General features: G+C 49.9%; 1 protein-coding gene across 3 annotated transcripts; it reads right to left on the bottom strand.

Moving 5' to 3' along the window:
* Positions 1-73: 73 nt before the first annotated feature.
* On the bottom strand, positions 74-8,976 carry Wbp2 (WW domain binding protein 2). Of its 3 annotated transcripts, none has more exons than XM_004860716.4 (8): positions 8,814-8,976; positions 5,748-5,856; positions 4,416-4,551; positions 2,845-2,937; positions 2,043-2,177; positions 1,695-1,817; positions 1,261-1,337; positions 74-1,161 (listed from the first exon to the last, which is right to left on the bottom strand). In XM_004860716.4, the coding sequence occupies exons 1-8, from the start codon at positions 8,870-8,872 to the stop codon at positions 1,108-1,110; spliced, it is 786 nt and encodes a 261-aa protein (XP_004860773.1). In that variant the 5' UTR covers positions 8,873-8,976; the 3' UTR covers positions 74-1,107. The 3 variants fall into 3 exon arrangements, with proteins under 3 accessions (XP_004860773.1, XP_012933659.1, XP_004860774.1); XM_013078205.3 differs by lacking the exon at positions 8,814-8,976 and adding an exon at positions 8,703-8,784; XM_004860717.4 differs by lacking the exon at positions 2,043-2,177.
* Positions 8,977-13,251: the final 4,275 nt, after the last annotated feature.

Below are 13,251 nucleotides of genomic sequence, written 5' to 3'. Positions count from 1 at the left end.
ACAAGCCTCCACGCATGCCTTCCAGGCCTGGCAGCTCTAACGGCTCACGCTGATCACCACACACAGGCAGAAAGATAGTTGATACTTCATTTTTACTAGTTCACAGTTTTAGCAAACAAATCAAGGTGCAAACAGGGTTTATTTCACATTAATATATTAACTAATTTTTTTTGGTCAAATAAATAGGGAATTCTCTTTAAATATCCATCTCTTCACTTTGTGGTCAGTCCAGAAACAGTCGAGAGCAAATCTTTGTGCCTGTGGGCACAGGGGAGACTGAAGGTCCTGCATCTAGGGAGGGCAGGCTGAGAGGCCTGGGCCTGGTCAGCACACGGGGCGGGGCCCAGGCTCTCAGCCCACCCGACAGCCCCTAGCAGCATGACGGGACAGACGTGCACTCCATGGCTCCTCACAAGAAGCCTCTTGTAGATGGAGAGGAGATAAGCAGGAAACCAAATTCCAGAATCGCTAGCAGAGAGCAGAGGGGCTCCGTGACTGGGGGGGTCTTGTCCCTGATGCCACCCTACCCCCTGGACCATGGTAAAGCCCCTGAAGTCAGAGGCAGCAACAGAATATCCCAGGACAGGTTAGGGAGGGTGGACGTGACTGGGGGCCGGGCCTGGCAGAATGGAATGTGTGCTGACAGTCTGTCAGGACAGTGGCCCTTCAGGGCGGGCACAGACCAGTGGGAGGAACGTGAGTGCTGGCGAGACAGGCGGGAAAGCCACATGGCTGGTCTCATGAAGCTCACGAGGCTGAGTGGAGAATTGCTACCAGACTGTGGGGGCTGGACTGTGGTGTAGGAGGTGGCCAGAGTCCCTCCGTGGGAAGCAGTGTGCAACAGGAACCACAGGACACTCCATGCTCCTGAGGAGAGCCCCAGAGATGGTGAGAGGAAGGCGTGGCAGACCTGGCCTGGGGAGCTGGGGCGCCTCTCCAGAGGCTGGGGGCCCACCCTTCCCCAAAAAGCTAGTTCTTGGCTACTGTTTATCATCAGCCCCAGGGAAGAACAAGGTCCTCCCTGACCTCCCAGCACAGATGCAGCCAGCCCCATGGGGAGGGGTAGGAAAGCCATGAGGATGGGGCAGGCAGGAAGGTGGGCGAAGTCTACTGGGTCTTCTTATCTTCTGGAGGGTAGTAGGGAGGTGGCGGAGGCTGGCTCTAAAGAACGGAGGAAAGGGCAAGTTAGAAGGTCCAGAACGGGCTGAGGTTTCCCGACTCCTAGCTCGTGTGGCTGAGGGGTGGCCACTCCCCACTCACCGTGGGCATGTAGACGTTGTGAGGGTTGCCCGGATTGTAATAGGCGCTGGCAGCTGCTTCTGCAGCCTTGGCTTCGGCTACAGGAGCAAACACATGGCAGGAGTCAGAAGCCTTCCTCCATCTAGCCCACTGAGCCCCAGTCCCCATGACTGATGACCCAGGCCATCAGCAAAAGCAGCAGCTTCCTGAGCACCGGCTGGGTGGTGGCACTGTCCTTTCCAGTCCCTTTTCATGTCTTACCCCATCTCACAAGCCACCAGGTGGTCCTGTGACCATCCGTTCAGAGATGAGAATACTGAGGCATACCAGGGAGGCCACATACTAGCATAGGGACAGACGCACTCTGCCACTAGGCCACCACCCTGGTGGTCCCTTGGGGTGATCTCTAGGCCAGGGGTCCATCACGTGGGGCTCCAGTGGCCCAGGGGCCTCACCTGCAGGAGTAGAAGGGACATCAGGGGCGCTGACTGGAGGCTCCATGGGTCCAGGATAGGGTGGTGGCGGGGGCTGCACGTACCCCATGGCTCCATCCATCATGGGAGGTCCTGGATAGAACTCTGCTCCACAAGAGTGACAGGGACCCAGTGAGCAGCAGGCCTCGTCCCCTGAAAAGGCCACCTCCCAGAAGCTGCCCCATCTAGCTCCTGGGGGGCCCCTTCCAAGCCTCTACAACAGCTGTTGTTCCTGAAGTGGTGAAAGAACACATCTTCCCTTTGCATCCCCTGCCTGGAAGGGGCAGTTAGCGGGTGGGGTAGAGGGTGGGCAGCAAAGGACACACTCACCAGGTGGGGGCGGTGGATAGGGGTAGCCAGGAGGGCAGGGGTACATTCCATTGGCGACTGGTGGGGGAAAGACATAGGCCCCGCTGGGCATGTAAGGGTACCCATAGGCTCCATTGGGGGCTTCACCTCTGGAGGCTATAAGTACAAGGGGAGAGAGAGATGCTCTGAGTGTCACTTGCCTTGAGGCTTGGGGAGGGTGGCCCGGCAGAATACCCAGGGGAGCTGCTGGGTCCCAGGACTATGCCCCATCAATGTGCCCTCCCACCATTCCACTCCCTACTCGCACTTGGGTCTGGGGATGGCAGGATGGGGACAGAGGGCAGAGTTGGCCAGGAGAGGGGAGGTGAACGGCAGGGCTGAGCCAGGTGGGGGTGCAGCACTTGGGAGTTTACAATGGTCGCCTAATGTAGTTTAGTGGCTGGGTTTTTTGTTTTTAGGATGCCATAGTAAAATGTCAAGTCCAAACAGCTTTGTCAGGTTTTTGTAGACCCGCTCAAGGCAGAGGAAGCCCAGGCTCTGTGGTGTAAGAGTGGATGAGAATCACAGCTTTCTCCCCATCTCCCAGCCCCGGCCCGCTCGACCCAGATACTTATCTCTTGGTGCTTATCAAACAAAATCAAAGGAAACAAGGTCAAACAAAAACCCCACACAGGGCCGGGGATTTAGCTCAGTGGTTCCGCCGCCTGCCTCGAAACCACAAGGACCGAAGTTCAATCCCCGGTACCAAAAAAAAAAAACCCCAACAAAAAACCCCACACACATTCAGTGTGCCCTTGGCCCCTAATGTTTAGAGCCTGGATACCTTGTGATGCCACCTGGAGCATCCGTTGTCCAAACTCAATGGCACCCCCTGCTGTGAAGGTCAACTTGTAGGAAGCGGAGCCTTCCCAGCCCCCTGAGAAGGGGCGAGGACAGTGAGGGAACAGCATAGGAAAAGAAAACAAGTTATGTCCACAGTGATGGCTCCTGTCCTCCCCAGCACCCCCATCCCATTGCCTGGAGACCAGGAGGAAAAGGTTGGGCCTTCACCCTTCTTCCCATGGCTGTTTCTTGGGCCTGTCGCTCACAGACCACCTGGTGCGGCAGACTGGCCTGGCTCTTGCTGTGCAGCGTCACCCTTTGGAACAGCAGCTTCTCCTTGGAACAAGTTTATCCTCCCAACCCCAGTTCAGAAAGTGCCCGGGCACAAGGGCCACATGGTTTGGCTTTACAGCTAACATTGAGCAAGGTTCTCTTCAACCCCAATAAAGCACTTAGCAGCTTCCTGGGAGCAAGCACACTAATATTTCAAGTTCAAAGCAGACCTCTCGTCCTGACGGGGGCGAGGACAGACCCTGCCTACTCCAGCTTGGCTTCACCCCTAAGGGGAATCAAGAGCCCCGCAATAGCAAGCTTGGGCCTGACTGGGTATGCAGGGCCAGAGTTGTCACAGGGGCTTCCAGTGTCTGCAAAGGTGCAGGTCACAGAACAGGGCCTGTCCAATCTCCCCAGGGGCAGCTGCCTCTTCCTGGAAATAGGACACAGCTCCTCCACGCATCTAAAACTTGTGCATACTGCCCAGTGCACAATAAGAATTAGTTTTCAGTCATTCCACTGACTTCACCTCAAGAGGTGACTGAACTACCAGGATTAATCCCAGCATTTCTCAGCTCTTGGCAACCAAAACCCACGTGTGTTCAATGCTGCTGGCTGTCCAAGTCGTCCTTTTTCCTGCAGTACAGGGACTGAACTCAGGGGTTCACACGTTAGGCATGAGCTCTACCACTGAGCTACATCCCCAGCCTTTTATTTCTGAGAGAGGGTCTTGTTAAGTTGCCTAGCCTGGCCTCAAACTTGCAATCCTTCTGTCTCAGCCTCCCAATTAACTAGAATTATAGAGTTGTGCCCCTTTGTCCAGCTCTAGATGTTGTTTTTTTAGTTCTTGGCTTTTGTTTTCTTGTGGTATTGGGGATTTTAACTTATAGGCCCTCTACCACTGAGCCACATCCCCAGCCCTTTTAAATTTTTTTTTTAACTTTTTAAGATAGGGTTGGCTGGGGATTTAGCTCAGTGGTGCCGCTGCCAGCCTCGCAAGCACAAGGTCACAAGTTCTACTGCCCGTACAAAAGAAAAAAAAAAAATAGGGTCTTGCCAAGTTGCCCAGGAGAGACTCAAACTTGTGATCCTTCTGTGTTACCCTCCCTCAGTGAGGGTATTACAGATGTGAGCTACCATACCCAGCTCCAGGCGTTCTTCGTGAAGATAACACAGGGCTGGGAAAGGGACAAAGCTGGGGCAGTGAGTGTCCAAAGGTGACGCCAAGGTGGCAGGCAGAAGCATCCAGAGCACCGCCTTAGAGACCCATTTGTGTTCCTGGGCTCCCTTGTTACCTACCTCCTGCTTCAGCCTTCACAGTTCCCTTGATATAGTTTGCACCAAACACAGGCTGCTTGATCTCACACTCTTTCATCAGATAAAATGGCATCATGAAGGACTGCATGGCATCCTTCCCCCTGGACAGAAAGATGACCTGTGGGGAGAGGACAAGGGCCATCTGCACCTGAACCACAGCCCACTGGGCTATCTCTGCCCACCCATTTTCTGAGTGCCATGCTGAGGTGGGCAGCCCGTGCCAGGCCCAGAGGCCCTCTGCACCAGAGCTTCCCAGAGAGAGCTCTATAAAAAAGAGGTCTCAGTGCAGCCTATGCAGGCCCTCAGGAATGGACAGGAAAGTGCCGATCACAGACAGTGAGCAGGACAGACTGCTGTCACTGAAGAGGTGGAGGAGGAGGCGGAGGAGGAGGCAGGTGTGGGGCACCACGAAGGGGCCTACAATACAGTAAGTGCCGGACATACGAATGTGCTCTGTTCCGGCTTTGTCTGTCAACCCACAGTGAGTCTTACACAGTACATCTGTGAAAGTTCGCACCTCAGCTGTTCATAAGTCGAGGGAGGTGGGGGCAGGCTGGGCAGGGCTCCAGGAGGGGCAGGCTTGGCATGAGCCTTGCCGAGAACGATGGTGGGGCCTCAGCCACTGTGGCCATCATGACCTTCCTGCAGACGACACTCTGCCTCGTGTGCTGCACAACCCCAGGGGTTTCAAAACCACAGGGTAGACTCAATCTAACTATGGGAACCTGAGTCCCCAGAGATGGGGGACTGAGAGTCACTGTACCTGCTCATCACAGTGACTGAAACAGGAAGATGTGCTCCTCTCCCTGCAGTCACAGGCAGGTCTCACCAGTGGGTAGCTATAGGAGTGACCCTTTTCTGAGACTCCATTCACACTGCTTTCTTAGTCTATGTGGCCAGCTCATGGGCAAGGCCCATGCTGCAGTCTGGCATTTCTTGCCCTGCGGGGTTCTGCCGGGCACTCTGCCCAGTTTGGAGGCCATGGTCAAGCCATTATATCCTGTTTTTAGCACATTTATCACTCTGGATATCCGCACAGGCCTCCCAGGATACTCCAGGCCAAAGCCATCCTGGCAGCTGCATCCAACTCTATAGAGATTTGTGGAAACACCGCTGAAATTTGCATAGATTCACTGTGCGGCAGTCAGTTTGGCTGCACAAAGAGCACAGTGGTTCTAGAATTGAAGAGCATGTGACAGACAAATAGGAGGAGCAAGGTACTAACATTCACCAGGGTTCAGAGGCCACCAGACACACAAGGCTGAAGCCGAGAGACATGTGACCCTCCAGCGCAACTCACGCTGGGCAACTCACCCGGTAAGGGGTAAGGTACGCGGTACCTTTCTTGGTCCCTTTGAAGGCTTCTGGCACATTCCTCATGTCACTGAATGCAAGTTCCACATGATCATAGGACATGAGGATGCTGAAACGAGAAAAGGGGAAAGGGCCTGATGAGACAATTGGAGATGTTGTCTGTCACCCTTGGGCAGTGAGAAAGGTTGCTCAGCACTCGGTCTCAACAGAGCTGGGAGGAAAGCATTAGTACAGTCATGGGAGAGACCAGCAGGCTGAGGTCTACAGAATTTGCTCAGAGACATTTACCTGGGCTCCAAGTCACTAGCACTCCAGCATAACTGCAGGGCTCTCAGAGATGCCCTCGTCCCTTGGTAATTTAGATTACTTGGGTTCTCTCTTCTACCCCTCCCAGCCCAGTATAGGGGACTGAATCAGGGAGTCCAGAGCTACAACCCTACATCACCAGTACTTTCTAGTTCAAGACTGTCTCACCAAGTTGCCCAAGCTTGCCTCAAATTCGTGATCCTACTGCCCGGCCTCCTAAGCGTCTAGGATTACAGTCACAAGTCACCACACCCAGTCACACTTCTATTTTCCTGCTTTCCTTTTTTTATTTCACCACCCCCTTTCTCTTTTTCTTTCTTACTGACGATTGAACCTAAGGTCTTTACCCAGCCTTTTTAATTTTTGAGACCAGGTCTCATTAAGTCACTAAGCTGTCCAGGCTGGGCATAAATTTGAGATCTTCCTGCTTCAGCCTCCCAAAGTATTGGGATTACAGAAGTGTACTACCATGCCTGGCTAACATTCTTATTTTATTACCTAATTTTTTTTCAGCTTTTTTTTGGGGGGGGTACCAGGGATTGAACTTGGGACCTTGCGCTTGCAAGGTAGGCGGTGGACATTATTATTTTAAATATCAAAGTTTAAACCCTGAACTTAAAATTTTGTTATTATGAACACAAGTTTTTTGAGAAATGAGGCTGAAGCAGTTTTTCTTTTTACTTTTTTTTTTTTTAGGTTTTTGAGACAGGGTTGCACTGTAGTTCAGGCTGGCTTCGAACTCCTGGCAATCCTCCTCCCTCAGCCTCTTGAGAGCTGGGATCACAGGCGTGTGCCACCACACTCCAGCTGAAGCATTTTTTTTTTTTTTTGCTACTGGGGATCGAACTTGGTTCCTTGCGTTTGCACCACAGGCAGTGAAACCACTGAGCCAAATCCCTGGCCAAACTGTTAACCTGGGAAGCGCCCCCTCCCAGCAGACTAGAGGGATGGCTAAATAGTATTTTATAATTGTGACTCAGTAGTTTTTTGATACATTTTGAATTTATTTATTTATTTTTGGTGCCAGGGATTGAACTCGTGACCTTGAGCTTTCGAGGCAGGCACCGGAACCACTGAGCTAAATCCCCGACCCCTTGAAGCATTTTTTAAAACAAGGGAGACTTTTATTTAACAGCACCGAGCCCTGAGCCAGATAGGAGGCCCAGCAGGAAAGATAAGATTCTTGTCCCAGAAAAGTCTAGGAGAAAAAGAAAAAGTCCCAAGAGATTGTACCAAATGGCACCAAAAGCATTTCCCCAGGCCCAGGAACTGGCTCTCACTCAGAGATGCAACAAACCAGTGAGCAATGTGACATTTCTCTGAGTACATGATTAAAAAAAAGTCCAATGCACTTTGTTCTATTCACTGTCCTCCTCCCCTCTCAAATACCACAACTTTCTTGACTCCGCAGGATGAAAAAGAGAAGCAGCCCAATAAAAGGCAGCGCAGAGGAAAGAAATGACTATCATGAACAGGCTGGGCCCATCAGGCTGAGATGCAGACAGCATTCTGAGGCCTGGATCACCTTCCGCCTTCCTTTTCCTCCAACTCAAGCACTCCCAGGTGACAGGACGCAGGCTGGGCGTCGGCCTCAACTAGGCCTAACTCTTGACTTCATCATGTATGTCTTTGAGGATTCAGGTTCCTTCTAAGGCCCTCTGCCTTCAAGAAGCAATTTAGGGTGAGCATAGCTCAACCAGAGTTGGCTGGTTAGATTCTCAATGCCCAAGAAGAGAAGGGTCCAAGCAGCACAGAGGTTAGAGGTCAGGGGACAGACACAATGCAATGGCCAGGGGGTGGGGAGGATGGAACAGAAAGAACTTTTTTTTTTTTGGTACTAGGGATTGAACTAGGGTCCTTGCACTTTCGGGGCAGGTGAGAGAACCACTGAGCTAAATCCCCAGCCCAAGAAGTTTAAACAAGTATTCAAGAGAAAAAGGCAAGCAGGGGGTAGTGGTGCCCGCCTGTAATCCTAGCAGTCAGGAGGCAGTGGCAGGATTGCTGAGGCAGGAGGACTGCTTCCAGTTCAAGGCCAGCCTCATAGCAAGACCTTGCTCAAAAAACAAAAAGAAAAGGAAAACAGCGAGACTAACCTTTATAAAAGACCCATACTCTTCCCAGGAATTACCTTAGGGAGGTGACAAATGTTACCTATTTAATTTTATTTCTGGGCCCTGTTTTTCACTTGGAATAGGAGAGGTTCTGGAATCTACTGGAAGGCTGTGTACTGGTGGCTAAACTTACTGACTTTGGGATCAAGTCTCCTTTCCTGGAATTCACGTCTTCGTGATCTACTTAGCCTCACTGGGCCTCACATCCCCTACCCGGAAATGTAATAATTTGTCACACAAGATTTATGTATTAAATAAGGTGGAAGAGTCGCAGCGGCTGCCAGGTAGTAACAAGATAGTAAACGCCCAATAAATGGCAATTATTTTTGTAGAAGTCCCCTCCCAGCCCTTAAAGTCACCAAGTCTAGGAACGGGTTTAAGCATGAGACCCAGGCTCCACCTGCCCAAATTCCCGGCCCCATCCAGCCACCCGACAGCCCTATCCCCTAGCTGATCGCGGCATCTCCGCCCCCCCCCACGGTCCACCCACCTCCCTCCAGCCCCGCCCGGCCGTTACTCCCACCCACTCGCGCTCTACCTGCTGCCTTCTTCAAGGTTTATTCCCCACCGCCCACCGCCCACAGCCCACTACCCAAACACTGAACACCCCCCACTTCGGTTCTCCAAGATCCTTCCGCAGTGTTTTCACCTCTCCGTGTTGTTGACGATCACTCCGCCGCCCTCCGAATGATTCTTGTTGAGCGCCATGGTCTCTCCGAAAGAGGTCCCGAGACTCGCAACACAGTGCGCCTGCGCTCCTCTTCAGCCCGCCTCTAGTGGCGTCGTTCTTTTTTCGGCTAGCCAATCATAACTCCGGTATGGAGGCTGGGCCAATCACTTGATCCCGAGTATCACGTGATAATAGTTTACTCCCTCTCCCTCCTCCTAGTTCATCCTGCATCACAAACAGATTGAAGACTACAATTCTCAGCAGGCCTAGTTCCCACAACCTCGGCCTCTCCCTACCCGGGGGTGGGGGGGAGATGCATTCTGGAACTTGTAGTCTTCCAGACCGTAGGTCGAGTTTGACACCCTACCCCGCCTCCTCAGGCCGAAATAAACAGCTCTTCACACCCGCGTTAATCCTAAAGGCCCCAAATGCATGCTAATCAAGCGCACTCCAACAGACTTTAACCTGAACTTGGTGTGTGAAGTGCTGAACAACCATTTAAAGAAACCCTTCATTCACCTGGTACTTTTTCTTGCGTAAGGGAGGAACACCTGTGTATGGCTCTGCCCCCAGTCTTGGGTAGTCAGTGCGGGCCGTATACATGAGAGAAAGACCCAGTCCTTTCCAAGGCGCAGTGGATGGCCGAGTGAGAACAAACTGCCACCCCTTTAAACCCAGATCCTCCAGGTGGGCTGCGAAAACTTGTGTGAGGAGCGGAGGCTGAGCCGGGCACCCCCCACCCATCCTCCGCCTTCCCTGTCGCTATAGGGTGGGCGCCCACCTAAGCCGTCTCCACCTCAGCTGGCCTGGCGGTGGCGCTGCTTCCTCTAAGATGTTAGGGCTTGGCAGTCCAGCCCGCCCTGCTGGGTTGCCTGGAAGATTCAAACAAGATTTGGAAAAACTGAATGATACTAGGCGAAGTGCGGGACCCGTAGCCAGATATATTTTCAAAGCAAGGCTGACTCTTTTCAGCTCGTGATTCAGCATCTGGCGCCCGCACTACAACTGTTATCTAAGCTCGCTCCACCCCCGAACTGAATCTTTGAGGGAGATTGGCGGGGGTCCTTAGTCCCCTATTCTCCCAGGTATTTAATCTTTTTTTTTTTTTTTTTTTTTTTTTTTGGTACCGGGGATCGAAATCAGGACCTTGCAGGCGCCGGAACCACTGAGCTAAATCCCCGGCCCCCCACGTATTTAATCTTAAGGGATCAGAGTTTAATTTCCTGACGAGTGGCACCCAACCTCTCCATCCACCTGCCTGACTTAGCTTTTGAGGAAGATTTCCTCCTCCGTGATGAAAGAAAAACTGCTGCCCTGGAATATACTGTATTATGATGAAGTCCTTCGCAAGATCATGTTGGGCCTTGCAGTGAATTAAGGATGGTCACAGTCGATCCCATCCTGTATTGTCACAAGCACATATATATGGCTGGACGGCAAACATGGAGAGAATCATGAAAGTCCAAGCCCTAAGAGACATCTCAATGATAGGTTATATGGCAGCAAAGAAGCACCTGGAAATCAACCCTGACCACTCCATCATGGAGACCCTGAGGCAGAAGGCCGAGGCTGACAAGAACGACAAGTCTGTAAAGGATCTGGCCATCTTGCTTTATGAAACTGCGCTCCTGTACTCTGGCTTCAGTCTGGAGGACCCCAGACACACGTGAATAGGATTTACAGGATGATCAAGCTGGATCTCAGTATTGATGAGGATGACCCCACCGATGACAAAACCACTGCTGCTGTCACTGAAGAGATGCTGCCCCTCGACGGAGATGACGACATGTCACGCATGGAAGAAGTCGACTAAACTCTGTCCGAAGAACAACTCTGATGCGTGCTCAGTACTTTACCTTCATTCTCGCTGATAGTATATTTCCAAGGATTTTTTTGTTAACATTGAAGTCTGTATGGCATGATAACTGCTTAAGGAATAGATAAGATTTCTTTCTACTTTTATGTGATACTGTGATACTTTAGGCACTAAAGTACAGCTACCAATGCTTTTTGACCTTGGTTTGTTTTATTATTATTATTATTTTTTGGTACCGGGGATCGAACTCTGGTCCTTGTGCTTGGGCAGCAGGCGGCGAAACCACTGAGCTAAATCCCCGGCCCGACCTTGGTTTGTTTTAATAGGTTGAGATATTTGTAGTAAGACATGTAACTTACTGTTAACTTTATGAAGTCTAAAGTGTGTCGTTATCAAGGCGGATTCCTTAGTAGACCAAATCTTCTGTCTCTGAAGTGTTGAGATATCTTAGTCTTTAAAGGAATATTTGTTACAATAGCTTGAGTTTTCATCTTGTAGGATCTATTTGTTAAAAACTTTCCCCCCTGTAGTTTCAATTCTGCATGTATTAGACTTCTAGAAATAAGTTAAACTGAAACAACTTGGTGACAGAAACGCCATGGGGCTTGTTTTCCAAAGAAAAGTATTGTTTAGAGGAATTAATTAAACTTCCTAGATATACTGCAAAGCTGTTTGAAAAATAATTTGGAACAAGGCCTGTGAATGGAAATGGAGTGCCCAGGTCACATTATGCTTCAAGAGGTAACAAATATAGATAATAATAATAAAAAAGGTGATCACAGGGCCAGGGATTTAGCTCAGTGGTTTCATTGCCTGCTGCACAAGCGCAAGGACCCAAGTTTGATCCCCGGTACCAAAAAAAGAAAAAAAAGGTGATCACAGTGAAATCTACCCCCACTCAGTGGTTAAATTAACTTTGGCACAAGCAGTCTATGTTACATTAAAAAAAATTAAGTCATGGTTCCGCCACCTGCCTCAAAAGCGCAAGGTCCTGAGTTTGATCCCCGCTACCAAAAAAAAAAAATTAAGTCAAATTATGTGCTGATATTGAAATGGAAAAAAATAAAGGACAAAGCAGAGACTAATAGTCTCAAAGCTGGACAGAGACTAACAGTCTCAAGGCTGATGAGTCTCAAGGTTGACAGTCTAAGGCTGGCCTCTCCTGCTAAACCCATGAAGGTCACTGTGCCCAAAAGATGAACTGCTGAAGCAACACCTGCCTGTTCCTCCCTATTTCCCTATGTCTTAAAGATAAACTAAGAAAAATTAAAAAACATTATCTCCACCTCCCTACCCTTTGCTAAGTTCTGCTTCTGTAAATTTCTGCTTGCACCCCCGCCTGGCTAAAGAACAGACAAATATGAAAACAAACTTAGAAGCAGGGCTCAAACTCTGGAAGGTGATTCTGCTGTGCCCAGTAGTGATCATAAACCTGCCTTCCCTTCAATTCTCTGAGTGCCACTCTCTTCCTTGATCTGCCTGCCCTTCGAGTACCATTTCAAATATGAATTGTCAAGATTTATTAAATACAAGGGCCGGGGATTTAGCTCAGTGGTTCCACCACCTGCCTCAAAAGCTAAGGACCCAAGTTCGATCCCCGGTACCAAAAAAACAAAAACAAAAAACAAGATCTATTAAATACAGAATGATGTATAAATATACCTCTGTTTGTGTAGAATGTAGATGTAAAATTTCTGGAAAGATCCACCAGAAATTTTATGTGGCATTACCCTTTTCAGGAATGGTTCTTTATACTTGGGGTGGGCTGGTGACTCAGGGACATTGTATAGTTTTTGTTTGTTTTTTGGTCGTACTGGGAATTGAACTCAGAACCTTCGCAGTGAGCTACATCCCCTATACTATTTTTTACTTTGTTTTATTTTTTGAGACAGGGTCTCACTGTGTAGTTCAGGCTGGCCTTGAACTCACTATGTAACCCAGCCTGGGTTCAAACTCACGGTGACCCTCCTACCTCAGCCTCCCAAGCGCTGGGATTACAGGCCTGCGCCACCATGGCTGGCTACTTTTTTTTTTTGAGATGGTGTAGCTAAATTGCCCAGCTGGGGTCAAACTTGCCATCCCCCTGGCCTCAAACCTACAAAGTGCTGGGATTCCAGGCACATGCCACCACTTAGGGCTTGTATAGTCTTTTATGCAGTTTGAGTTTTTGCTGTGTGCGCTTTGACCAAAGTTGAAATGGCTGCAGAATGTTTTTGTTGGTTTAGAAGCACAAAGATCCTTTCCTGTGCCTCAGAGATATACTGACAGAAGGAAGGTCCCCACACGCATCTTGTCACCCAGAGGGAGTAACTTTCCAGAATCTAACAATACCTTGGAAAGTGTGAGAAATTCCTCAAGTGACCATTTTGTTTCTTGACCTAGACGCCCCACTGGGCATTCGCAGTTCATGACTATCCTTATTGTATCAATTTCCAACAGCTGAGATTGATAGAAGCCCAACCCTGGTTTCCTTTGTCAGAAATCTAGTTCCATCTAACTGAGTCATGTTTCTCAATTTGCAAATCTATTTTCCACCTGCATAAAACTGTCTTTGCTTTGTTTTAACCTTGCTTATGATTTCTTGGTTTACAACTTTTTTGT

Source organism: Heterocephalus glaber, unplaced genomic scaffold (genome assembly GCF_053883595.1).
Source record: "Heterocephalus glaber isolate CG9 unplaced genomic scaffold, H.glaber_assembly_v1.0 deba00000937, whole genome shotgun sequence".
NCBI lineage: Eukaryota > Metazoa > Chordata > Mammalia > Rodentia > Bathyergidae > Heterocephalus > Heterocephalus glaber.
The sequence above is the reverse complement of the archived record's forward strand: the minus strand, read 5'-3'. Positions and strand labels throughout refer to the sequence as shown.

Coding starts and splice junctions, on each gene's coding strand:
- Wbp2 (XM_004860716.4), bottom strand. CDS start 8,872: ATGGCGCTCAACAAGAATCATTCGGAGGGCGGCGGAGTGATCGTCAAC. Junction 5,857..8,813: donor ATCGTCAACAACACGGAGAG/GTGAAAACACTG, acceptor TTCTCGTTTCAG/CATCCTCATGTCCTATGATC. Junction 2,938..4,415: donor TGTGAAGGCTGAAGCAGGAG/GTAGGTAACAAG, acceptor GCCCCTTCTCAG/GGGGCTGGGAAGGCTCCGCT.